At 55.2% G+C, this 27,515-nt stretch overlaps 1 protein-coding gene across 1 annotated transcript; it reads right to left on the reverse strand.

Annotated features, from left to right (window-relative positions):
• Nucleotides 1–237: 237 nt before the first annotated feature.
• On the reverse strand, nt 238–25,853 carry CUNH14orf132 (chromosome unknown C14orf132 homolog). The gene is made up of 2 exons (XM_042692673.1): nt 25,740–25,853; nt 238–4,415 (listed from the first exon to the last, which is right to left on the reverse strand). The coding sequence occupies exons 1-2, from the start codon at nt 25,764–25,766 to the stop codon at nt 4,191–4,193; spliced, it is 252 nt and encodes an 83-aa protein (XP_042548607.1). The 5' UTR covers nt 25,767–25,853; the 3' UTR covers nt 238–4,190.
• Nucleotides 25,854–27,515: the final 1,662 nt, after the last annotated feature.

The following is a 27,515-nucleotide window of genomic DNA, read 5'->3' on the forward strand; positions in this document are numbered from 1 at the left end:
GTAAAAAGCTGAATAAGACTGACTTGGCTCTTCAGGGCCTCGGGCCGCAGGGAAAGCTGAGGGGCGCTGCCCTGTGGTTTGCTCCAGGTGGGAGGGTGAGCCAAGGCTGGGCAGGTGAAGGGAGGAGGGGCCCCGTCTCGCCCCATTGGTCCACCAAGAAGATGACCCTGAAGCTAAGCTTCCAAAGGTGGGCAGAAGGTTTCCTTCCAATAAAGCACGGCGAGGCATCAGAGACAGAAAGCTTTCTTTCTTGTTTTAATGATCATAATAGAAAATACAGCCATGACAGTAATAAGTCAAACAAAGGGAGATCTCACCACTACGCTTGTACAACTTGGAGGGGGACATGTCTAAGCAAAGAGCACACTGAACTCCTACAGAACGGCAGAGCCTCTTCTCAGTGACCACAGGGCTAACACCAGACATGCTCAGGGAAGAAGGGCCTAGAGGGCTAATGAAAACTCCTTTTTGTCAAGTAAATCACGGGCATTTACAAGTCGATTAGGAAAAGGTGAGTAAGATGCTGACACAAGGTGCTCCGGCATGAAGACCAGGGCAGGCAGGAGGGGTTGAATTGAGGAGGAGAGAGAGTATCTGGATGGGGGATAGGGCTGAGCACATGAACAAAGCCAGAAGTCAGACCAGACCCCGAGGGGCCCAGTGGCTGTGTCCCCCCAGCCTCTTGGGTACCCTACTTCCAAGCTCTCCCCCAAGGGAGCTCCTCAGAGGCCCTGGCGGAGGCTGGTCTCCGGAGTCCCAGAAACAGAGGTTGCTGATGGGACTAGCAAGTGACTTGTTCAGCCTCCGCTTTCTCTTTTCTTTTTTTATTTCTGCTTCTGGGGATTGAATCCAGAACCTCACACAGGCTAAGTGTGTTCTCTACCCCCCCGGGCCACGCACCCAGCTCTTGTTTTCCTGTTTTGTTTTTGAAACAGTCTCTGTCTTTCTGCTAACTTTGCCCAGGCTGGTCTTGAACTCAGGATCCTGCCTCTGGTGGATTATACACCCAGCTTTAGCCTGTGCTTCCTGGGGTTTCTCTCATCCAGGATGGGGGGCCCCTTAAAAGCCCCCAGAGTATGGAAATAGAGTCATGTGAATTTCTTAAGACTCATTTGACTTGCCTTCAGCTGGAATTTTCTGGAATCAACCATTGCTCAGTTGATTTCCTTCAGTGATCCACACAGGAGCAAGAGTGGGGATTTCCACAGGTCTGGACGTGGTAGTTCAGGCTCACGGAGTCCCTGGCTGCCCCCCGCAGCGTTGGGCTGGTTAATGCTCCGTCTGTGGGTCCGTCCTGCAGTGTAGGAGTTAACGGGCACCCCCGGCCTCCAGCCACTGGGGTGACACTGCCCGATGTCCCCAGGGGGATGGGAGGGCGCCGCTGTGCCTACAGTGTAGAAGCAGCACCCTGGTGGGGCTGCATGCTATGGGGGGGTGCTCTCCTGGCTCCCAGTCTTGTTGGAACCCCCAGAACGACCAGTGTTATGCCGACTCACGGAGACACAGGCCTTGAGAGGCTGACACAGGGGACCCGGCCTGTCTTGCCACACAGAGGGGGTAGGCTCAGTGGACAATGAGGACTTTGGGGTACCCCAGAAGCTGAGGCACACACACACACGCACACGGTCTCAGCATAAGCTATAGGATTTGTGATTGGTTGGTGATCAGGGCAAAGGAGACAGAAGCCTTCCCCTGGGGGTGCAGAGCTGGAAAGAGAATGGGAGGCAGTGTGGGGGTTGGGCTGGAGCTGTCTGGGTGGGGCAAGGCTGTTGCCATGGTTACCAGGCAGCATCCAGCCTGGGCATGTCTCGGCTTGCACGGAGGCCCGTGTGTGGCACACTTTTAAGGTCCGCAGAGACTCTGGTTCAAAAGCCAGAGTGGGTGTGGTCACCTCACATCTGGAGATTCACCTGTCTTTCAGGTGGAGACGGTTCTCACGCTGGGAAGAACTGTGTCCCCTCCCTGCTCACTGTGGTCCGTGTGGCTCCTGGGTCGCTGTCCCCTCCCTCCATGGCCAGTATTTCTCCAACACGGATCTCAGGAAGATTCCCCTCCCTGGACTCCACCGGGGCTGCGGACTCCACACTTCTGGGGTCTCCGTACTAGATCACCCACCCCCTCCCCATCCCTCTCGCTGAGTGACCAGGGTCAGGGCTCACAGGGCAGGCTGGCCAGGTGAGTACAGACAATGTAGGCTCCAGCGGCAAGCTTGGGCCCCGGCTAAACTCCTGGCAACGCAGCTCTCCCCCACAGCACTGGGGACACCCCTTCGGCATCTCCAGGGTGCCAGGAGGGGCCTGGCAGCTGTGGGTGGAGCACATGATCCCGGCTCCTGGTGAACACAGCGGCCAGGTGCCCGGCGATGGCTCTCTGTGGACTCTGGGGACCTCAGTGCTCCCCATGAGGATGGAAGATCCCATCAGATGCTCTCTAGAGCCCTGATGCTGAGGTTCAGAGACTCAGCAGATGTGCTACACTGCCCGTGGGTGGACGCTGGCCGCAGTGGTGTGGTGGCAGGAAGAGCGGAGGCTGTCCGAGGCCTGGTAATCTTGTCCTGCAACCCCCAGAGACCAGGGCCAGCCTCTGTCCGCTGAGATGTCCTCCGCTGGACAAGGACACACACGCCTCCTCAGACCGGTGGCCGGCTCCTGGGCTTTTTTTTTGTTTTTTGCAATTATCTGCTCCACCCTGGAGGGAGCTGCTGCGCCTCTCTCTTCGTTTCCTTTGAACGTTGTACGGAGTCAGCTAGAAGATGCCCCAGGCTCGAGGTCCTTCCATTCTGGTCTGCACAGGAGCTTCATGCAGCAGGTGCTGGGCAGAGTTCTTCTTGAGGAAGAGCCCTGCTCCTCCCCGCTGCCCCCAACCCATCTGGCCTTTCCTGGGGAGCTTCCCTGCCAGGACTCCAGCCACCATGTTGTAAGGAGGGGAGGACACTGGCTGGAGGAGGACAGGATCATGGGTGCTCATGTGATCTTAGCTGGGATGGAGAGAGCACTGAGTCGAGACCTAGGAAACACTTGGCCGTTCCAACTCCCTCCACTGGCCAGCCCTGGCACCACATGCCAATCACGTCCCCTCTGCCCCATCCATCCAATCACGAGGCAGGGGTGGGGCTTGTTCATCTCTAAAACTCCACAAGTCCTCAGAGAAGGAAAAGTCAGCAACTTCACTTGAGTAGTAATTCTTTTTTTTTTTTTCCCCTTTGGGTGGCACTAGGGTTTGAACTCAGGATCTTGCACTGGCTAGAAAGGTACTCTACCTCTTGACCTCCTACTCTCTTTGCTTCAGATACTTTTTGAACAGGGCTTTGTGTCTATGTTTAAGCTGACCTGGGCTGCAATACACTTATTTATGCTAGGACAACATTAGCTAGGATGACAGGCAGACGCCGCCACACTTCAGATGGGCTCTTCCAAACATCATGCCAAGCTAGCCAGCAACCATGACACTCCTAATCGCTGCCTTCCGAGTAGCTGGGATTACAGGCATGTGCCACCAGGCCTGGTAGCAATTCTAATTTTTTAAAAGACATCTTCCCTTCTTCAAGGATCAGCAAGTCCATCTAGTAGATAAAACCAACCAGCAGTCTCCCAGAAACCCCACCATGGTCCCAGTGGCTCCCACCTCTAGGTTCCAGGCACCCCAGGGTCCTGTCTGGGGCCAGGTGTCAGGTGACCAAGTGCCATTTGTAAGTGAGATCAGGAGCCATCCATACGCCAAGGGATGGGCCCAGAACCAAGGCTGGGTTGGAAACTCTGAGTTCTGATGACAGCTTTGGTCCCAGAGCCACAGACCAGACCATGAACAAGTCCCACAAATGATTACTGCCTGCAACAAGCGATCACCAAGCCTTGTCTACAGCTCAACCCTAACTGGCTGCTCCAGCCGGTCTGGGGTTTGTGGGTGGTGTTTTCACGGACTCTCTATCCTGTTCTACGTGGGCCTTGGTCCCCCATGTGGCTGCGACTCCAATTTCCATGTCTTCTCAATCAGCTTGACCAGAGCTGGGAATGCGGTCTGGGGAAAATTCCAGATCCTTGGTGGCTGCCCCGAGGGGAGGCCATTCCAGGGCTCAGCACTGCTGGTTTAGAGCCAGAGGCCAGCAGCAGGGCCGGGCCACGCGGACAGCCACGGCCCACGGCGAGCCCGGTGGAAAAGACGCCGTCCTGCGATGGCCGGTGGCCGCTCCCTCAGAAGGTGAACGCGTAGACCACGCCCACCACCACGATGTTCCCCAGAGTGGCTATGATGGCAATCCACAGCAGGACGGCGTCGTTGGAGGAGCGGGGTGGCTCCTCCAGCTGGCCGTGGCCGTTGGAGGCCGCGTGGACGTTGCTGGAGGAGTTGAACAGGGAGTACTCGGTGCTGAATTCCTCGTTGGGGGAGTCCATGAACACCCCTCCCATCATGGGGAGCTGCGGGAGGGAGAGAGAATCAACCAGGGCCGTGAGGACACCCCACCACCACCACCGAGGACTCTACCTGCCCCCCCCACTACCAAGGATTCCACCTGCCCCCCTCCACCGACGACTCCACCTTCCCCTCCCCCCCACCGAGGACTCCACCTTCCCCTCCCCCGACGACTCCACCTTCCCCTCCCCCCCCCACTGAGGACTCCACCTTCCCCTCCCCCGACGACTCCACCTTCCCCTCCCCCCCCCACCGAGGACTCCACCTTCCCCTCCCCCGACGACTCCACCTGCCCCCCTCCTCACCACCGACGACTTCCCCCCCCCCACCGAAGACTCCACCTTCCCCTCCCCCCCACTACCGAAGACTCCACCTGCCCACACATGGAAACCACCGTGCATTTAGCTGAGCCCATCAAAGGCAGATTCCGAAGCCTTTGGCGGCCATCTCTCCTGTGTCAGTCTGCACACACAAGCTTGGAAGAACTTCTGACAGTGCATCGGGATGGGTGAAGGCCTACAGGCCCCACCCCGCCCCCCACCCAAAGGCAGGGCCTTCTGCCACAGCTCAGACCATAAAATGCCTTTATTCTTCTCCTAATCTAAAAGACAATGTATACTCAGCATAGGACACCAAGAAGATATGAGAGGACAGAGTGAAAAGTGAGAACCACAATCCCAACATAATCGCGGTTAACAGTTGGGGATCTTTCCAATCTCCTTTCTGAGAGAGGGGGAGACAGAGACAGAGACAGAGACAGACAGAGACAAAGACACATGTTGAAATGTGAATTTTTTATCCTTGCATTAAAAAGCCCATCAGAGGAAGTGGTTCTGTGGCTCAAGTGGTAGAGTGTTGGCCTTGAGCTGAAGAGCTGAGGGACAGCGCCCAGGCCCAGAGTTCAAGACCCATAACGGACAAAACAAAACAAAACAAAAGAACCCATCAGAATCCCCTTTTTTTTTTTTTTGGGTCCAGTCATGCGGCCTGAATCTGGGCCTGGGCGCTGTCCCTCAGCTCTTCAGCTCAAGGCTAGCACTCTACCACTTGAGCCACAGCGCCACTTCTGGCTTTTTTCTTTTTGCTTATGTGGTGCTGAGGAATCGAGCCCAGGGCCTCATGCATGCAAGGCAAGCGCTCTACCACTGAGCCACCTTCCCAGCCCCCAGAATCCCCTTTTTAATAACCATCTAGTATTCTGCTATAAATACAAACCATGATTTAATGGTTCCCCTACTGTTGGAAAATTTAGGCTGTCCACTTTAGTCTGTTATAAGTAACGCTTGGGCATCTACTTGGCTGTGCATGCATTTCTCTCGGTGTAGATAGACTCCCATGTACACACTTCTCATATAAGTATTAATATTTTGGTTTCTGGTGCATGCAAAGAGCCAACCCCCTTTCTAGGGGCACGACTGGAATTCTCACCACTCAAACTCTGCACACTGCCCATAAACACTCTGGCTTGCTTGTTTCCAGGGACCAGAACTTTCTGTCTCGATTTTTAAAGGCTCTGCAAGGCTCAGAATAGCGGGGGGTTGAGGCTCTGGGTGGCCCAAGGGGAGAGGGTGAGCCAGACTCCACAGTGAGGCCTCCCCTGCTCAGGGGGCCCTCTCTGAAGGCAGAGGGGAGGAGCACTGAGCCCTGGGAGACTCTGGGGCCTGTTTGGCCCAGGGTCGATGCTTCTCTTAAACAGGACCAGAATGAAGGGACAGGAAGTGGGTGCACAACCTCCGCTCTCACATGCCACACAGCTAACTGTGGGGGACAGGTGAGTCTGCCTGGGGTCTGGGCACTTGTAAGTAGTACCTTGCGGCCTTCTTGACCCTAGACCCATCTGTCTTTGAGGTAGGAGTGCGCTTGGACCTGTGCTGATGGAGGCATCTTTGTAAAGCATGACCATTACTGAGCCAAGTGCTCCCTGAGCACTGAAGAGTAACTTCTGATAGGCTGGGCCCCCCCTCTCCCCTCCCCCTCACCAAAGTTGGACATTTTCATTCATAAGGACACAGCTATGCCCTGAGGAGGGAAGAAGGAAGATGTAGTGACAGAGAGTGACCACTAGGGGGAGTGTAGACCAGGCTGGTTCCAGGGTGAAAATCCCCCCAGTGGTATCTTTCCCGTGTACTGCCCTGTATCCATGATAACATATCCTGTTGAGATAATGAAATCGTTGCTGTTTTAGCCTACTGATGAGCAGAGCAAGATTACAGAGTGTAATTCCACCTCCATTGCCACAGGGTTCAACCAGAGGTTGAAAACGCTGTTGCAGAAAGTGTACTTTCTCCCTCTGCCCTGACCCTGAACACTCAGTTCAGCCCACATCACACTGAAATCTCAGGGTGCCCTGCCTGCCATCGGGGTGGGGGTTAGATCGGGCTGTGACTGCTCTCCACACCAGAGGATGGTATTAGCCCAGGAAACCACTCCGATTCCAAACTGGAAAGCCACATTCTACTAAACCTGCCTGGCTTTCACACTGCTGGAAAGTTGAGAAATTGCAACCAGAACCCTTGCAAGCTGGGGACCATCTGCAAACAATCTTAAAAATATAAAAATCGAAACAGAAACACTGTGGTGTCTTCAGAGAGTGAGGCGATTAGGTTCAGTCAGCAGGCAGAGCCTGGTGGCTTTTTATGAAGAGAGACGTGTTTGTCTACATACATGTACAGACAGTTATGTGTGCCTGTGCACAGAGTTCTGCAGCCCAGGCTCACACACATGTGCACTCACACACACACACCGTGAGTGCACACATGCTGTGTGCTGCGAACACCTCCAGAGCAGCTCTCTCTCCACTCCCTGCAGCAGCCAGAGCCACCTCATTCACTGGTGCTGCCGGGCACTGGTGACTCACGCCTGTAATCCTAGCTACTCAGGTGGCTGAGATCGGAGGATCACAGTTCAAAGCCAGCCCAGGCAGGAAAGTCCTCCAGACCCTTATCTTCAATAAACAACTCCCCCAGAAAGCAAGGCCTCACCATGCACAGGGTCCTGGCAGGGCTCCAGCAGGCAGGACAGAAGGGCTGCCCCTCCACCCGCAGGCCTGGGTCTCCAAGAGGACCCAGGGAAATAAGAGTAATTTTTGGAAAGCTGGAGCACATTGCACAATTAAGAGGGAAAAGCAGATTCGCTCCTTCTGCTCTGAAGCTGTTGCCATAGTAACTGCACAACACAGAAAGAGATAACACCGAGCACCCGGCCTCCACCCAGAGCACTACGGAGCAAGAGCTTGCCCTGGGGACAGGAATGCTCACTGTGTGGTCCAGGCCCCGGCCTCCACCGCTGACCCTTGCTGGCCCAGGCTGGCTCGGCAGCAGTTGCTTCCGCCTGCCCAGCTGGCTCAGAAGCCTGGGTGGCGCCATGGAGCCTCTGCCTGGGCAGGGGAGGGTAGCCGGAGGTTATGGATAGAGCAGGGCTCAGGACGAGATGGAGGAGGCTGGGGCTCAGGACGATGGAGGAGGTTGGGGCTACAGCCTTGCCAGGCTGCCGGGCTGAGTGGGCGTGACCCGCGTCCCGGTGCCCGCTAGAGCCCGCACGCACCCCCCCCCCCCCACACACACGTGATAGGTTGCCAGACACCACCAGCCTGGCCTGCCAGGGAGAGAACTTGGGATCCCTTTCCCGCTGCTCACTGGAAGGAAAATACTGCACTTGTTCATCCCTGGGCATGGAAATCCTCCGAAATACGCGCCATCTTCAGGTATAAAAACGAAGACAGCCGGGCGCCGGTCATCCCAGCTACTCAGGAGGCTGAGATCTGAGGATTGTAGTTCAAAGCCAGCCCAGGCATTAAAGTCTGTGAGACTCGATCGCCAATGAACCACCAGAAAACCAGAAGAGGCGTTGTGGCTCAAGCGGTAGAGCGCTCGCCTTGAGCTGAAGTGCTGCGGGACAGCGCTCAGGCCGAGTTCAAGCCCCACGACTGACCAAAAAAGGAAAGGAAGACACTGGCTTCTACCACCACCCACCTATACCTGATGTCCTCGGCCTCCCTCAGCACCACCGGCTGTGGGCTTGGAGCCTCCAGCAGCCCGTGTACAGATGGTTTAGCGCTCAGTGTGGGTGAGGCATCAGTCCCCAGCCACACAGCCTCACACGGCGCAGACGGTGCCATCCCTGGAGCCCCTGTAAGGTGCTCTGAGCTCTGCACACAGGAGGCCCCAGCAGCCTGGAAGGGGCGGTGCGCGGGCGTGGGGACGCCCCACGGGTGTGTTGGAGGCAGGGCGCCTCTTGCTCATCCTGGCAAAGCGCCTGGGCATCTGGCTACGTGGGGGACATCACCAATAAGAGCCGCCATGCCGTGCCCTGCTCCGAGGGAGAATGTTGTGAGCCCTTTAAAGAGGCCTCCGATGTGGAGGTGGGCTAGGAAACTCTGGGGGCTGAGAAGGAGGGCGGGAGTGGGGAGTGGGGTGGGGAGTCAGAAGGCACCTTCTTTAAAAGCACATCAGGCCAGGTGGTTACTTCCAGAAACTTCCATGGAATAAAATCACACAGGTGGTCATTTCCGGATGCCCACAGACCTGTTTCTGAATGAGAAAAAAAAAAAGTGGGCTATGTTTTATGCAAATGGAGATGCAGGTGTGGCTGGGGGGGGGGCGGTGGGCGAAGGTGCCCGGGAAGGCAGAGGCTACGGGTGGGTGCCACCAGGGTCAGGTCCCCTACTGAACAGGCTCTTTGGCCTCCTTCAGCCTCAGTGGCTCCATCTGAGAAATGGACTGGTTTAGCCATCCCTTCTCCCACTGTAACTCAAACCGAAAACAATAACTTAGTGGTGCAAAGGTTTGTGGCAGCCCCGGCCCACGATCTGCCCTCAGCCCAGAGTGAGGCTGAGCAGGGCATGGAAGGCACTCAGCATGGCTTGCCCCGGTGACCCGAGGACCCACCCGTGTGGAAAGCGAACTCCTGAAACAATCAAGGGCAGGAGGGCCTCGGGGCTCCGCAGCCCTCTCGGGGTGGATCCCGCCGATCGCGGGGCCATCCACTCTACCAGCCCGCCAGCCGCTGGCGTCCAGCACAGGGTCCCCTCAGCTTTACCCCCCCACTGATGTCGCGTGGGACGGCAGGGAAGGACGGCCCTAACCTTGGGGACCCATCTTAGTTTGTCTTGCTCTACTCAAATCCCACAGCCTGGGCCACTTAGAAATGATGACAGGCCTTGATTTAGCACAGCTCTGGGGGCTGAGAGTTCAAGGCCAAGGTCACTGCAGTGTGGCACTGGTGAGGGCTGCTCTGCTTCTAAGATGGCGCCACCACACTGGGCCCCCCAGGGCATGGGGCGCGGTGTCTTCCCCTGGGGGAGGGGAAGAATCCATCTTAGTCCTCATGGAATCACGGCACTAACCTTTGGGGGGGGGGGCGGGTTTCTAAGTTTAATCACCACCTAAAGAGCCCAACTCTGATACCGCTGTGCTGGGAACTAAGGGCGTGGATTTTGGAGGGACACACATCCAAATGGCACAGGCCCCGCGTGCAGCCCCTTCTGACCATCCTGTCCACCTGCCCCGGGTCTCACCCTGTTCCCGGGGTTCGAGTCACCGGCTCAGCATCCACAGCCTGGATTATCTGCTGGCTGCTGGCTTTGGAGCAGGCATCTCGCACAGGCATGGTGACACGTGTGCTGGCACCCCTGGCAGGGGCCGTGCAGAGGACTCCTGTGACCTGCTGGAACCACACACAACCAGGAAGAGGCCAGGGAGGATTCGGAGTGGGACTTCCTGGCCTGGGTTCCCGCGTTCCCATCTCTCCTGGCAGCAATAAACCCTAGCTAGGGTCCTGGCCACCCTCAGTCTGTGCACCAGGAAGAAAGAAAAGCAGCCTGTGAACAGGTGCGTTTACTAGACTCCCCTAGGCAGGAAAGGCCATCACCCCCCAACCCGCCAAGGAAACTGAGCCCCAGGAAGGCTCCGTGTGCCCAGCCTTCCAACCGGTTTCCAACTCAGGATTCAGACCCCGATCTCCCTAATTCTGTATCTCCAACCCTTACCCCTGACCTCAACTGACTTCTCAACAGAACTCAGGAAGGGCATCCGCCACCCCTACCCCTAAAGTACATAAGTGGCATTGCCAAGATCCAAGCTCCGATCACCCCCTCCCTTGGCCCTGAGGACTGGGTCTCGGCAGTGCTGTGGGACTTGGCATGGAGAGACACTCCAGTCCCTGTGGTCACCTCCCATCGCTCCTCCTTACATCCCAGAGCTGGGCTCCATGACACACGAGAAAGCCGGAGCTCACAAAGTGACCCTCAGGCCCTGCAGCCCCAGTATGGCGCGGGCTGCTCTCTGCTCCAGACTCCTGACACAGCCTCCCGTGGCTCAGCACAGGATGGGCTGGGCACAGAGCCAGGGGAGGGTGAGGTGGGAGAGCGATGGGAAGAAGAGGGGCTGGCTCCAAGGGACAGTGACCTCAGGGCCTGCTGCCTCTCTCTACAATCTATTCAACAACAGAACCTCTGTGTTCCTCTCCCAGACTGAGGATCAGAGAGGCTATGGAGGCTGCCCAGGGTCACCCAGCTCAGGAGCAGCCAGGCTGCGATGCCAGCTCAGATGTTTATGGCTGCATTTAGCTTTGTGTGTGGCATTTAATTTTATGGAGAAAAGGTCTACTACTATAGTCTAGGCTGGCCTAGAATTTCTGAGCCTATAGGGATCCTGGGATTATTGGTATGCACCACCACTCCTGGATAATGTGTGTGTGTGTGTGTGTGTGTGAGAGAGAGAGAGAGAGAGACAGAGACAGAGACAGAGACAGAGAGAGACAGAGATGGAGATAGAATCCAGGGCCCTGTGTTTGCTCAGCAAGCTCTTTAACACTGAGCCACATCCTCCATCCATGGCCCATATACATTTCTTTTTAAACACTGTATTCCAGTTTTGTTTCTGTATGTATACTGGTACTGGGGCTTGAGCTCAGGGCCTCCGCGCTGTCCCTGAGCTTTTTCACTCAAGGCTGGCAGTCTATCATTGAGCCACACCTCCACTAACAGGTTTCTGGTGGTTAATGTCACAGACTTTATTGCCTGGGCTAGTTTCAAACCATGATCCTCTGAGGTCAGCCTCTTGACTAGCTAGGATTAAAGGCATGAGCCACAGCATCTAGCGCGACTTGTACTATTTTTGCAATGATGCCTTTTAAAAATTTCAGTAGTTTTGTTGTGTGTGTGTGTGTTACTAGGGAATTGAACCCAGGGCCTCATGCATGCTACACAAGCACTCTACTGCTGAATGACTTTCTGCAGCTACATTCTTGAAGGATAAATATAACTTGTTGGGAGAATTCCCCGTGGGTGTCCTCTATGCTGCAATCCTTTTGAGTTAGAGACACGGGCAGTTTTTGTTCTGAAGAATCTTTTTTCAAAAGATGTTTGGAGGTCAGCAGCTTTGAAGACAGTCACCGTCCCTCTGGGGCAGAGGCCATTTGTGACTGAACCAAACCAGGATAGCAAGCCGCCGGCTCTGGGGAAAGGCTGGGCAGGTCTGCCCGCGGTGCTGCTGCGGCTCCATGGGGTTTCCTGAGCTTGAATGGCCCAGCTGCCACAGAACCCCACCTGAGCTCCCCCGCACCCCGGGGGACATGTGCGCAGATGGGGCTGAGGTGAACACGAACGGGGAACCCCACGGCGGGCTCTGGGTGAGAGAGCGAGGCCTCGGTCTTCCTCCCCATCTTTGAGGTTTGCCCAGCAAGCAAACATGTCTGAACCACCTGGGCTCTCCACCTATCTAGTGCTGACGGGAAGGGAGATGGCCCAGGAGAATACATCAGAGGTGCACCCTCGCCCAGGTGAGGCTGGGTGATTCCCGGCCATGTGCAGGACACATCCAGGCTAGATCCAAGGAACGGATGGACTTCCCCAGGGCATGTCCCATGCTAAGGAAACCCAATACAACAGGAGATTCCAGAGCGAATACGAATATGGAAACACAAACAGGGAATCAGCGCCGCCTGGCCCACGGGAAGAGGGAGGACAGAGTCATGAACTGTCCAGCACAGTCGCTACCAGCTTTTGCTCAGTGTGGTACAGTGTGTGTGAGTTTTGTTGGTTTGCTTTCTGTGCCGGTACTGCAGCTCAAATGCAGGGCCTCTGGTTAACTGGAGATACAAGTCTCTCAGATTTGACTGCCCAGGCTGGCTTTGAAACCACAGTCCTCAGAACTCAGCCTCCTGAGTGGCTTGGATTAAAGGTGTGAGCCATTTGTGTCTGCCCTGATCTCGCCCTGACTGTATCTTGGTCCCTTCCTGAACCCAGATGGCGGCGCACAAACCCTCAGGCCCCGGGAGGCTCAGGGTCCTCGTGGGTAAGGTGGCTTGTGATGCGCGGAGCTCACCCTCAGCCACTCACACCATCTGTTCCTCCTCCTCCCACCCGAGCCTGCCCGTCAGACCCCCGTCCCCCACACCATGCATGGGCCACGGCATTAGCGAGGGATGACCAAGCAGATCCTCGTGGCTCAGTCCATCTGCACAGCTAACTGAGCCCCTCCTGGGGATGGGGGGGGGCGGCAGGAGCTCCATGGGAGGGAAGGAGAGGCAGGAAGTGAAGAGGAGGCCGAGGCTGGGGGGAGGGGGCGGCATTAGTCACCACTCAGACCCTTCTTAAAGCAGCGGGAAGCCAAGTCCTAATGCTTTTCTAAATCAGCTCCCAGGGCTCTGTGCTTGGGTAGGGGGGCCCTCAGGGGACTCAGCTGTTAACTGAAGTTCCCCGGGCGCCACAGGCTGGCACAGCCCCCAGCCCTCACCTTCTTCCTCCTGGGAATGAGGCCTCTCAGAGGCCAGATGTCAGGACAAGACCCAGACCAGGCCACTGGGGGATGGCAGACAGGTTCTCTCAGGTCTCAGAGACACCCTGTCTAAGGACACATGAACCCAAAGTGACCAGAGCAGTGTGGAAAGGCATTTATTCCTCCCCCCACCCCCACCTCCTGAGTTTAGCTTCCCAACTCGGGTAGCAGAGGCTCAGCTTTGATGTAAGGATGTGTGTCACTTGAATTATACGGCGCTCAACAGAGAGAGACATAGACCAGAGCTGGAAGGAGGGGCAGTGGTCTGACAGAGAGAGACAGAGACCAGAGCTGGAAGGAGGGGCAGTGGTCTGACTAGATCCGGTGTTCTCTTCCTTTCCCCCCGTAGGAGGAAAAGTGTAGCGAGGGAAACACAGTTGCTAAGACACCAGCTTTTGGAAACTCTGCTTCTCCCAGCCAAGATGGAGCAATAGGGACAGGATTGGCCCTCCCAGCTGCCACAACAGAAAACACAGGATGCCATCTAGGAGGGTGATTTTCAAGAGAGCAAACTCAGGTTAAGGGAGCGATGAATGAGGGTCACGCCAGGATCACTCCTACTCATGACCTGGGGCGCACTGAGGCAGAGCTGGGTGTGTGCCCTGAATTTTAGAATCAGAACAGAGAGCGTAAGAGCCTGAGTGGCTGCTGCACAGTAAGAGCTCTGGGGGTTGGGGAGGGGTCTGCAGAGGACAAACCCAGCCTCGGAGACATCAGGTGATGGTGTGTGTGTGTGTGTGTGTGTGTGTGTGTGTGTGTGTGTGTGTGTGTGTGTGTGTGTGTGTGTGCAGAAAAACCCAGGCATGAAAGGAATTATAGGGAGCAGCACCCACCTGTGGAAGACATAATACCTGTTTGCATGTAGCAAGTCTAGAAGTTCCCGGGACATCCGGAAAAATACTCACAGAATACTGTCCACAGTAGCAGAGACTAAAAATGGCACGGATCCTGCCCAGGAAATCTTCAAAGCAATCCCTCAAGGAACCAAACTGTTCCCAAGTAACACAACTGTCTCCCAGCACAAAGGCCTTGAATACTTACAGGGACACAAAAATATCTAGTACACAAGAAGGTAAAACCATAACCAATCCAGAGTGACCAGGCGTGCACAGGCATGATGGCGCACAAGGCAGAAGGTTGGGAGTTTGAGGCCAGTCTGAGCTGGATAATGAGTTCAAGGCTGGACTGAGAAAAACAACAACCCACATGCCAAACTGTGAGAAAATACATACCATACGGCAGAGAGGGCAGCCAACCAATCAAAACCAGCTCAGACCTGACAGAGACTCACAGTTAGTAGAAGACGACATTAAAACAGTTCCTCTTAGAACATTCTGTATGTTTTGTTTTTTTTAAGCAGGAAGCACTGAATACGAGAAGACAGTGGAAGGAGTTTTTCTTTTGTGGGCAGGACTGGGGTTTGAACTCAGGGCTTTGTACTGCTAAGCACAGGGTCTACCACTGAGTCTCACCTCCAGCTCTTGTTACTCGGGTTGTTTTTGAGATAGGGCCTTTCCCTTTTGCCCAGATCAGCCTCAACCATGATCTTCCATCTATCATTCCACTGTAGCTGGGATGGCAGGCACATACCACCATGCCCAGTTTGCTGTATTGAGATGGCGTCTCCTGGACTTTCTTGTCTGAGCTAGCTTGGAACTGATATCATCTCAGTTTCTGCCTGAGTAGCCAGAATTATAGGAGTGAACTGCTGTTGTGATTAACTTGTTTGTTTATGGTGGTACTGGGACTTGAACTCAGATCCTGGGCACTATCCCTTACCTTTTGGTTTTTTTGCTCAAGGATGACACTCTACCACATGAGTCACAGCTCCACTTCTAGCTCTTTGTTTGGTGGTTAACTGCAGGTAAGATGGACATGATAAATTATACAGGACTGTAGGCATCTGCACACAGTGAGACCAAAGGAAGATATTCTTGGGAGAGCAACACAAAGGCCACAATGCCTATGTGTCCATGATCCTATAAAATAATATTGATCAAAATGAACTCCAGGAATTGGAAGAAGGGTTTTTTTCTTTGTTGTTGTTGTTGTTTTCTTTTTGTCTTGTTTGTTCATTTATCTGCTTTGGGGAGTGCATAGAAAGGGGTGCACAGAAAAGGAGGGACAAAGTGTGAACAAAGGCAGCAGTGGTACTCACTAGATACTATGTTGAAAACGAACTGGGCAGGGATGGGAGGGGAAAACAGGAAGAAAGCAAGGGAAGGGGTGACATTGTCCAAAAAGAAATGTACTCTTCATCTGACTTATGTAACTGTAACCCCTTGGTGCATCACCTTGATAACAATAAAATAGAAAAAAAAAGTTTTTAAAACCCTCAAAACTAGAGATAAGAGTCTCATGGACTTGATTGCTTAGTTGGCTTTGAATCATAACCCTCAGGTCTCGGCATCCTGAATAGCTAGGGTTACAGGTAGATTTTTTTTTTTTTGTCAGTTATGGGGCTTGAACTCAGGGTCTGAGCACTGTCACTGAGGTTTTTGGCTTTTTGGGTTTTTTTGTTTTTGTTTTTTGGGTCTGGATGTGGGGCCTGAACTCTGGGCCTGGGCGCTGTCCCTCAGCTCTTCAGTTCAAGGCGAGTGCTCTACCACTTGAGCCACAGCGCTACTTCCGGCTTTTTTCTTTTTGCTTATGTGGTGCTAGGAATTGAACCCAGGGTCTCATGCATGCAAGGCAAGCGCTCTACCACTGAGCCACCTTCCCAGCCCTGGGGTTGTTTGTTTTTTTTTGTTTGTTTTGTTTTTTGCTCAAAGCTAGTGAGAATGCTAGTCATACTCCACTTCCAGTTTTTCTGGTGGTTAATTAGTGATAAGAGTCTCACAAAGTTCAGATCTCAGTCTCCTGAGTACCTGGATTACAGGTGTGAGCCACAGTGCCGGGCTTGCAACGTATTTTTAAAAAGACACAAACTAAGCTCATAGAGAATACAACTATGTTTTGAGATCAGTAATACACTGAGGGTGCTTGTCAGTAGTTTAGATATTGAAGAAAAAACCTTGGGAAACTCCTTCCCATCTGAAACACAAAAAGAAAAAGACTGAGGAAACAAAATGAACAGAGTATCAGTGAGCTGTGAGGCAATCTCAAGTGGCCTAATATATGTATAAAGAGCTTCTAAAGGAAGAGAAAGAAGGGGAAATAGAAACAAAAATTTGCAAAGAAATAATACCAGAAAAAAAATCATACAAGGATACAAACTATGCACCCACACAGATATCCCCAAATCCTAGCACAAGAAACAGGAAGAACACTGCACAAAAAGATCAAAGTGCTTAAAAACCAGCTGTAAAGAGAAAAATCTTGAAAAGAGGCCAGAGGGGAAAAAAAGAGAGATTATGCTCACAGAACAAAATAAGAGAACAAGAGCGGACTTCTCACCGGAAACGATGCAAGCAAGAAGAAGGTGGAACAATCTCCTTAACTCGGCATCAAGTTTGTGCACAGTGAGAAATGCCTTTGAATAATGAAAACAAGCAAAGGAATCATATTTGCTCCCAAACATACAAAAGCACTTCTGAAACTTGAGACATATTGAAGAAAGACCTCCAACACAAGGAAAACAAAGCAAAAAGAAACGTGGATCTGTACAATAAAAGGAAGGGGCGATAACTAAAAGTAATAACTACCTGGGAAAAGATGATTTAAATAATTTAAGAGAAAACTAGCTTTCAACAAAGAGTAACAATGGAGTGTGAGTTTTGCAACTTATGTATAAGTAGACATTTAACAGTCACAGCTCAAAACAGAGAAAGGAGGAAAGTATACTTTTGCAAACTTCTGACTGTATGTGAAGGTACAGAAAGGCTGTAAGTTAAAGATCTTTACTATAAATCAGAAGTGGGGAGCCTTTTAATCACCAAGGGCCATTTGCCTATTTCTGACACCTTTTGTGGTTCGTACAAAATGATTAATACAGGCGCTGGCCACAGGCAGGCAGTCAACAGGGAGCAGGTGTCTGTCCTGACATGTACCAAGTAGTTTTGTGGGCCTCCTGACAGGAGTGAAAAGTTTCACCTCCACCCCTTCACACATAACAGCAACCCCTAAAAGAGCAAAGTGTCATGCCAATTGTAGTATACATGAAGTGTCCCCACAAATGGGGGCTTCCTCCCCTCTGGTGGTGCTATTTGGGGAAGCTCTGGAAAGCTCAGGGGATAGACCTAGCTGGAAGAAGTAGGTGAGTGGAAGGATCCTGGGGGCATCTTATCCCTGATACCTTTCTGCTCTCTCTTGGCTTCCTGTCCACCATGAGGCACACTGCCTCCTCCCACCACCCAGTGCTCTGTCTCAGAGGACCTCACAGCCAGGTGACCATGGATTGAGCCCTCTGCAGCCACAAGCCAAAAGAAATCTACCCTCCTTTAAGTTGTTTGTCACAGCGACAGAAAAGATAATTAATGTAGTGTTTAATAAATGAACATAAGCCGTAGAATAAATTTTTTTTGGGGGGGTCCAGTCGTGGGGCCTGAACCCTGGGCCTGGGCACTGTCCCTCAGCTCTTCAGCTCAAGGCGAGCACTCTACCACTTGAGCCACAGTGCCACTTCCAGCTTTTTTTCTTTTTGCTTATGTGGTGCTGAGGAATCGAACCCAGGGCCTCATACATGCAAGGCAAGCGCTCTACCACTGAGCCACCTTCCCAGCCCCTAGAATAAGTTTTTTGACAACCTACAAGAAGATAGGAAAAAGGGGAAAAAAGAACAGATAGGAAAAATAAAAGCAATGTGACAGGAGACATGAAACCATATCAATAATTACATTAAATGTAAATGGTTTAAACACTTCTATTAAAGAGCACTGAGACCGTCATATTCCATTTAAAAAAGATGTTCTTGAAGACTTGGGCTCACACAAGAGCATGCACAAGTTATGATAGCTTTATTCACAAATACCAAAACTAGGAGGAACTCTTTGGTAGGTGAAAGAAGAGATAAGTAAACTGGAACACCCAGTAATGGGTATCACTCAGTACTAAAAAGGATGAGCTCATAAAAGACACGGAGGAAACCTAAGTGCATATTACTAGGGAGAGAGGCTGCACAGTGCATGCATCCAACTACACTGCACTCTAGGAAAGGGAAAACTATGTAATGATAGAAAATGGATGGGATCTTTGGCCATGAGTTGGCAGCTGTTTTTTGTTGGTTTGTTTGTTTGTTTTGGGTGTTTTTTTTTTTTTTTTTTTTTTTTTTTTTGCCAGTCCTAGGGCTTGACCTCAGGGCCTGGGCACTGTCCCTGAGCTTCTTTTGCTCCAGGCTGGTGCTATACCACTTGAGCCACAGTGCCATTTCTGGCTTTTACTGTTTATGTGGTACTGAGAAATCAAATCTAGGGCTTCATGCAATCTAGGCAAGCACTCTTACACTAAGCCATATACCCAGTCCCACTGGCAGCTGTGATGAGAAGGTTCAGAGGGTTTTGTTTTCAGTTTGGTTTTCTTTCCTTTGTTTTTGTTTTGATGGTACAAGAGTTTGAACTCAGGACCTCAGGGCCTTGTGCTTGCTTGGATGATTCTCTACCACTTGAACCACGTCTCCAACCCTGCTTTTGATGATGAATTGGAGGTGGAGTCTAGTGAACTTTTCTGCCTGGACCAAACTCCAACAATGATCCTCCAAATCTCAGCCTCCTGAATTGCTAGGATTACAAGGTGTGAGTCCTGCCTCTTGGCTTCAGGGACATCGTAAGGGGGCAGACAGAGCAGAGAAGGAACAGCGATGGGTAAAGGAAATTGGGGTTTGGCCCCCAAGTGAGCAAAACGCACAGCAGATGTGGCAGAAGCCACATCTCCATCTTCAGATCACCAGAGCTCTGAGGTCCCAGGTTGCAGTCTAGAGTCTTAAAACACTGTCTGGAAATTTGGTCTAGATAATAGTTTTACAGATATTTACTTCTCAACTGCTCATCACAGCCCTGCAAAAATGCCAGCATTACCGCCTTTACAGAGGCGGGTATAATTAGAGTGCTAAAATATTTAAATTGTTTCCATGGGAACTTGAATTAAGACAGGCCCTCTGGTTAAAAACATTTAAGATAATAGACAATTTGTATTTCAATGCTCACTCTTAGCTTTAAGAAAACACTAAGTAGCATTTTGCCAAGCTCCCTAGAATTCTATTTTTCTGGGCACTGGTGCATTTCTCTGGGACAGGAAACTTCCATTAGTTTCATACAGATCTGTTGGAATATAATCCCATAGGCCCGAGTTCAGCTGAGATGAATTCAAGAGACAACAGAATCTACCCACTGTCTTTTGTGATCGTCCCCTTCCATGAAAAATAATTAAAATGCAAATTAACCATGAGTCTCCCAAGGCCCTAAGTGCTGGCTGGGAAGATATCAGCATCTTTTCTGTGATTAGAGCCACGTGGTTTATGTTCTAGAAAGGCTGAGTGTTAGTGTGGTACTCTAGGTGTGATGAACCTTCCTCACAAATGGCAAGGCCAAAGTTGAAGAGGCAGGCAGAGGGCATACTGCCAGCTTCTCCCACGCAGCCTCTTATACACAGCCTCTTAGCCCTCCCTGACAGGAGGCTGAAAGGTATGAGACTGTCATCAGTGGTCTAAAACCTGTCATGGCATACAGTTTGGCCAAATTCACTCAGCTTCTTAGTAATAACTGACTTCTCGTTTGGGTGTGACCATACCCAGGATCTTCCCTGGCTCTGCACCTACCTGTCCAGTGCAGAGAAAAGCCACTGGAAACCCTATGGCCAGACCAGTGCCCACCTCTTCTGCATGGTTCATGCAGCAGCCGGCCTCCAAAGATGTCACCTTTCCTGCTCTCCTGGCTAGACCTGCATGCTGGGTCTGATTCCCCTCCCCAGGCTGGGCTCAGGGCTTCCTTCAGCAAACACTGGTGATGTCAGTGAGATTCTAGGACTTTCTGGGGCCAGGCTCAAAGGAGACTACAGCTTCACCCAAGATTGCAGAACACCTGCTCTGGGGAAACCAGCACACCAGGCAGAAGGTGCAGCCAGGCTGAGGCCGCCATGCTGGAAGGAAGCTCAAGGCATGGCAGGAAGCCTGGCAGGCTGAAGCGCCAGGTGCAGATCACAGCCAACTGTGCCGAGAGGCCAGGCGCTTGCGAAGATACCACCTCATATAGCCTATGCTCCAGCCAGGCTGCCCTGGAGGAGAACACTAGAGCAGATGCAAACCATCTAGCTGAGGCCTTCAATTCTAGTCCCACAAAACTGTGAGCTGGCTGGGCACCAGTGACTCACGCCTGCAATCCCAGATACCCAGGAGGTTGAAATCTAAGGATCCAAGTTCAAAGCCAGCCTGGGTGGACAATCTGAGAGATACTTACCTCCAATTAACCAGCCAAAAGCCAGAAGTGGAGGTATGGCTCAAGTGGTAGAGCACCAGCCCTGAGCAAAAAAGCCAAGTGAGAGTATGAGGCCCTGAATTCAAGCCCTAGTACACACACACTCTCTCTCTCCCTCTCTCTCTCTCTCTCTCTCTCTCTCTCTCACATACACACACATACACATACACACACAATTGTGAGCAACATAAATGACCACCTCAAGTTACAAAGTACCTAAAACACTCATCCGCAGGTAACTGAAGCAGGTTGTATCATGGTTGGGTCGGTTCCTTTAAAGTTTTCTAAGTAGGTGACAATGTTGAAACAAAGCCCAGACTGCATATACAAATCATCAGTCCAGCTTTCTCTAAACCCCAGAGCACTCACAGCCCAGGGCCTGTGTATGTCTATGACACCAGGGAGAGGCTGCAGCCCAAGCCAAGGCCCTCTCTAGGGCCCCTAGGTCCCCATTCACCCTGGGCTACTCTGTGAGCTTCGCTGGTGGGCCCCAGGCTCCCGGCTCCTCACCATATACCATATACCCTACTCCTCACCTTAGCTCCTCTACTCCAACCAAAGGACTCCTTGCACTCCATCCAGCAGGGAGACAATGTTTCATGCACCCTGCCTTTAGACACACATTCTCCTCCAGCCCTGCCCTCGCTCCAGTCCACACAGCAGCTACACAGGACTCAAATTTAGCTCAAATCAACTCCACTGGGCTCCTGTGTTTGCCCTATCCTGCTTCGTATCACACAGAAGGCCTCCACACAGGCTTTAGGATCTGGTACACAGGAAACACCTGCCCAGTGACCAAAATGAAGGATGTTGTGTTCCCATTTCAGCAATCGTGAAACTGAGGACTACAGAGGTCTTGCTCACAGACCCAAGAGATAAAGACCCTCGTCTTTAACTTTCATGGGTCTTCAGATCTTTCTTACAGGCTGAATTAGATCCCTTCAAAAGACACACTGAAGCATAGGCCCAGCACAGCTGGAGGTACCATCATTGGAAACCATCTCTACAGATGCCATTAGTCTGGATCATAAAGGGGGCACTGAGCCAGCAAGACCGCACAGACATGGACACACCCACAGAGGGTACTGTGTGGCCACTGAAGCATAGACTGACGTGATATGTCCACCAAGGGACACAGGGAGTCACACACAGGACCATGACACCAGGACGGGGCCCAGGGCAGCCTCCTTCCGCTATCCCCCACAGAGGCCAGGCCAGGCTGACGCTGGTGTGAGCCACTCAGGACTAAGAGAGAATAAATCCTTGTTGCTTGAAGACATTTTGCTCCTGATGATTTGGTACAGCAGACCCAGGAGTGCACAGAGTGCAAGAATTTAAGAATGGACGTAAGAGTGACCGTTTGCTTCTATGGATAGCTCCCTGAGGCGGGGGGTGGGGGTGGTAATTCATGGGGTCCCTGGTCCCCCATTCCTGGAATTACCTCTGAGGTGAGATAGGATGGACGGCATCCTGAGCTCTCAGGTCCTGGCTTATCGATGGGCCTCTGGGCTTTCCATTTCCTCCCAGGGTAGACAATGAGACGGTCGAGGTAAAGTGCCTAATATAGCTCCTCCCCCAGCCCCATCCCAGGTGTGGTCTGGACCCAAGGAGAGCATCCATTTTGGAGCAAGTGCTGAGGTTCTGTTATTCTGAGCCCCAATACTTCAAGATGAAGAATCAACACTGTGTTTGGTGACTTCCGGTGGCCATATGACTTTCAGTGACACAGCTAAGAACCCATTTTCACCAGGGAATGTAGGAGGGCCCTGTGGATGGCTCTACCTTCCAGGTCCCAGTCTTGACCACACGGTGGATGCCTGATGGGTGTGTCGGGTGGGACTGGGCTGGGAGTGTTCTGAGACCCGCAGGTACTCACAGCTTCAGCCCCCTCCTGGAATTACTGGGCTGGGACGGTCACTATGGCAACAGTGCAAGTCACAAGCAAGGCTGAGCTCCTGGGCCACAGGCACCCATGGTCCACGGAAGGCCACACCATCGGGACTTGGGTAGGCCTGGCCCCTATCTCTCCTCCATCCCATGCTTTGTGATGAGTGCTGCCAGCACAAGGCTAGGCCTTTACCTGGCATGGGTGTGTTCCGTGCTGGCTCACCCAGTCCCAGGTTGCCTTCTTAAGACCTGGTCCTGATAGTCCCAGAGTGGCCTGGTCTGTTGCTGAGGCGGCCCAGGGCAGCATGCATGCTGGGAAGGGCAGGAACGGACAGTGGCCATCTTTGGACATGGCGCCCTTAGCCAAGATGCAGGCATTTTGGACTCCCTGCGCACCTTCTACCACCTAGCCTTGGTCTCCCCTACCCCTTGCTGTGTCCCCCACCCACTGGCGCTCTGGAGGGCCCCAGATATATTGTGGGGCTTCCTTACCTCTATGCCTCTCCTTCTTACTCCTAGGCCTGCCAAGGGGAATCTTCATTTAGTGACAATATACCCACAGAACCCATCTCAAAGTCCTGACAGGAGCAGGTACTCACCGTGACACACATGTCACATTCTCTGTTGTCTCTTCATCTTGTCTCGCCCTCTGCCAATCATCTACCAGATACTTGTCGACATCCTACTATGTGCCAGGCAAGGGTGTCTACCCAGCCTTTGGCCCATTCCCTTAAACTGGGTCTTGGCCTGACACACCATGTGTCCAATACCCATTAGCAGCCAGAAGGAAAATCTACAGCTCATTAACCCTGTCTTCTGCATCCCTGTCCTACTGCCGGACCCGGTGTGCGGCCCAGGCAGGTCATCAACATGGACAGGAGAACCGGATGGTTCACTGACTTCCTCTGTCGCACACACCAGGCTCACTGTGCACACCCGAGCAGGTGCTAAGTGCTCAGTCAGGCTTGGGCATAGAACCAGTTCCTACCATATGGGAACAGGTAAGACAGCACCAAACTTGGTGCAGTCCTGGAGCACCGCCTCGGCCGGCCTATGAGGACTGCACCTGAGAAGTCTGGGTGGAGGTGGAGACCGAGGCACCGGGCAATCTATGCAGGGTGAAGTGATCAGGCAAAACCCCCAGCAACTTAGATTTGAAACCTGGTTCTCTTCGTCATTATTTACTCTTGTTCAGGTTTGGCCTCCTGATTTGCAAAATGAAACAACAGGGTCTGACTGAATGCAAAAAGAATTTACTCTCATAAACAGTGCCACACATGTGACACCCCAGCACACAGTAGGTATTAAGCACACAGTAGGTACTCAACAAACCTAGTATGCCCTCCTTTCACGTAAGACTCCCTGTGTCTGTCCCCAGTGGCTAATTCAGAACTGAGCATATAGTCAAAGTCCAGTGTCGGGCTGCACTGATGGAGAGAAATGGGAATTGTAAACAAAGAGGAAAAGGAACCTGCTCCCTTTGCAGGGCCTGCCTCTTGGTGCTGAAAAGCCCTATGTTTATGCTGTCAAGTCACCATAACAACCACTGATGCTCCAGCCAGCCCCAGGGGTTCCCAAGGATCAATTTATCTGGTAACCATGGCAACCCCAGCCTTCACAGATCCAGACAGGAAGGCAGACACAGACCTGAGTGAACTCCCCCCTCCCTCCCTTCCCCTCTCTTCCCTTCTCTACACTCCCCACTCAAATAAATCCTGGCAACCTCAATGCTAAGGCCACCCCTTACGACAGGAATGACTCCTTTTCCATCTGACAATATTTGGGGTTTAGGAATAGAAGACTGAAAACCAGGAGAGAAGCACAAAGACACTGCTCAGGGTGAAGAGAATGAGGGAAAAACGTGTCAGAAGGCTGAAGAGCTGAGATGATTTCCCAGGGCCCCAGAGCCTCAGCCTCTGACCCCTCCACAGGACTGTCTACACATTCTGCCTGTGGCTACCATGTTTGAAGCACACCTCCACCCCAGGTGAAGTTTGGACAGAAGGGCTGTCCCCTTAAACTTCATCCTTGCAAAAGGGCTGCAGGTGGGGGCCCTGGGGGCAGCGGCCTCCTGTCCCAGGCAAGGGCGGACCCTGGGCTGGGACTGGCCCTCCCCGGCTGGATAAGGTGCGGAGGCCCAGAGCCAGACTGTGGGCAGTGCGGGTGCTCCGGCCGCCATGCAGCTCCAGGAAAGGGCGTTGTTCTTTGTTGTGGCTGAGAGTTAAAGCAGGAAATGGGATGCTGCGGGACGATGGCCCCAGTGATTCCCTGGGCCTCCCCGGGGCCCACCAGGAGTCATTCCTAGTCCAGCCACGAGGAGCTGACGGAGGGGTCATGGTGGCATTTGGCACAGGACACCAGCACAGGCGCTGCCTAGACCCAGCGCCACGCACAGAGATCCGAAGCCATCTCTTGGCAGGTCACGCCAAGGGTCTTCGGACACAGGCCACCCAGGGTCCCCACCGCCAGGGAGAGAAGAGGGGGGCACCTCTAAGGTCACCCCTGGCAAGTGACAGGCCCTCCTCCCCCCAGGAGTGGGGAGCGCAAGGCCCGTCACCCACCCAGGAAGGATGGCAGGTGGGCGCTGGGCAGGAGGGGAGCAGGTCTGGATGGGGGAGGGGTTTCCCCCGCGCTGTCCTGCCGGGGGCCTGGGTCCCCCGCGCTGTCCTGCCGGGGGGTCCCCCGCGCTGTCCTGCCGGGGGCCAGGGTCCCCCGCGCTGTCCTGCCGGGGGGTCCCCCGTGCTGTCCTGCCGGGGGGTCCCCCGCGCTGTCCTGCCGGGGGGTCCCCCGTGCTGTCCTACCGGGGGCCAGGGTCCCCCGCGCTGTCCTGCCGGGGTCCCCCGCGCTGTCCTGCCGGGGGCCGGGCTCCCCTGTGCTGTCCTGCCCGGGGTCCCCCGCGCTGTCCTGCCCGGGGTCGGGGTCCCCCGCGCTGTCCTGCCCGGGGTCGGGGCCCCCCGCGCTGTCCTGCCGGGGAGGTCCCCTGTGCTGTCCTGCCGGGGGGTCCCCTGTGCTGTCCTGCCGGGGGGTCCCCCGCGCTGTCCTGCCCGGGGTCCCCCGCGCTGTCCTGCCGAGGGGGTCCCCCGCGCTGTCCTGCCCGGGGTCCCCCGCGCTGTCCTGCCCGGGGTCCCCTGTGCTGTCCTGCCGGGGGGTCCCCCCTGCTGCCCTGCCGGGGTCCCCCGCGCTGTCCTGCCCGGGGCCGGGGCAGCCCTATCCGGGGCTCTCAGGCGTCCGCGCGGAGCCGCGCGCGGTGGGCGGCGGGGCTGGGACAAAGGGCGCGGCTGTGGGCCGAGCGCGCGCGGACGATCGCCCCGGCGGTTACCTGCGCGGCCATGAAGGACAGATCCATGGTGTCGCCGCCGCGGTGGCCGCACCGCCGAGCAGACGCCCCGGGCCCGCGGCCCCTCTGCAGCCCGCGCGGCCTCGCCGGGCTCCGGCTCGGCTGGGCTCCGGCTCCCGCTCCGCTCCGCTCCGGACGGCGAGTGGGCGGGGACCCCGGAGCGGGCGCGGGGCGCGCGGGGGGCGGGGCCTCGGCGCCCCACGTGACCGCCCCAGCCCCTCCCCGGGGCGGGCCGGCGGGACCCCACTCCTCCGGCTCGCTCACCTCGGCCGCCCGGAGGCCCGGTGGGGAAACTGAGGCCGGCAGGACTCCCTCCCCCGCTCCCCGCCCCCCCCCCCCCGCGCACTCGGGATCATCCACTGCCAGGGCTGGATGGGGAAACTGAGGCCCGGTAGGATTTCCACCCCCTGCCCCCGCTCGGGATCATCCGTGGCCAGGGCTGGATGGGGAAACTGAGGCCTGGAGAGGACCAACTGGTTGGTGCAAGAAGGCATCCGCCCTCCCCGAATCCTGCGCTCTGGGCGCCCGGCGGGGCAGCTCTGGGGCCGGCGGGCCGAGCTGGGGTCCCGGGCCGGTGACTCTGCTGCGATCGCGGCTGAATTAAAGAAGAATGAAAGGCGTGGAGGAGAGGTCGCGGGGGGCGGGACGCGGGGGGCGGGACGCGGGGGGGGGCGGGACGCGGGGGGGGGCGGGACGCGGGGGGGGGCGGGACGCGAGGGGGGCGGGGGACCCGGGGGGGCGACGGGACGCGGGGGGGGGCGGGACGCGGGGGGCGGGACGCGGGGGGGGCGGGACGCGGGGGGGGGCGGGACGCGGGGGGGGCGGGGCGCGGGGGGGGGCGGGACGCGGGGGGGGGCGGGACGCGAGGGGGGCGGGGGACCCGGGGGGGCGACGGGACGCGGGGGGGGGCGGGACGCGGGGGGGGGCGGGACGCGGGGGGGCGGGGCGCGGGGGGGGCGGGGCGCGGGGGGGGCGGGGCGCGGGGGGGGCGGGACGCGGGGGGGGGCGGGACGCGGGGGGGGGGCGGGACGCGGGGGGGCGGGACGCGGGGGGGGCGGGACGCGGGGGGGGCGGGACGCGGGGGGGGGCGGGACGCGGGGGGGGGCGGGGCGCGGGGGGGGCGGGGCGCGGGGGGGGCGGGACGCGGGGGGGGGGGCGGGACGCGGGGGGGGGGGCGGCCGCCCTGGGAACGGCTCTCCCGGACCGCACAGCGCCCGACCCGGGCGGCTAGTGACCTGTTCTGCTCAGCCTTTCCCTCCCCCGCCCGGTGCTCCAACCACGACCAGCCAGGCTGCCCAGCAAGAGCAGAGACGGCGGGGCGGGCGGGCAGGGCCTTCTCCAGGGCTCAGCCCGGGCCCTGACGGCTCTCAGCCCCCCCTCTCCTCCCCCCCTCTCCCTCCCCCTTGGTCCTCCCTCCCAGGCCGCTCTCATGGGACACCTGAGCCTCAAGCCGCCTGGGAGGGAGGCAGCCAGCCTGGGACACCCAGACTCTGTCCCAGATGAGGAAGAGAGACTCAGACTTAAGGTCACCCAGCACCGAGGGACTCGGAGATGGGGACCAGGAAGGTGAAGACGCGTGGGCACCCCTCCTTCCTCTTCCCTCCCTTCCATTCTGTGTGTCCCTCCTCCTTTCTCTCCCTCCTTCTTCTCTCCCCCTCCTTCCTCCTTTCTCGTCTTGCTTGTCCCTTCCCTTGCTTTACAGATCTGCAAACCCTCCAGCCCCCTGGTCCCTCCTCCCCTTCAGTCTCAGCCGTTTCT

This window comes from Dipodomys spectabilis, unplaced genomic scaffold (assembly GCF_019054845.1).
Source record: "Dipodomys spectabilis isolate Male_0828 unplaced genomic scaffold, ASM1905484v1 ptg000157l, whole genome shotgun sequence".
NCBI lineage: Eukaryota > Metazoa > Chordata > Mammalia > Rodentia > Heteromyidae > Dipodomys > Dipodomys spectabilis.

Excerpts from the sequence above, each read along its gene's own strand:
- CUNH14orf132 (XM_042692673.1), bottom strand. The coding sequence starts at position 25,766 with ATGGATCTGTCCTTCATGGCCGCGCAG. Across the intron at positions 4,416-25,739 it reads TGTCCTTCATGGCCGCGCAG|CTCCCCATGATGGGAGGGGT; the intron begins GTAACCGCCGGG and ends TCCCTCCCGCAG.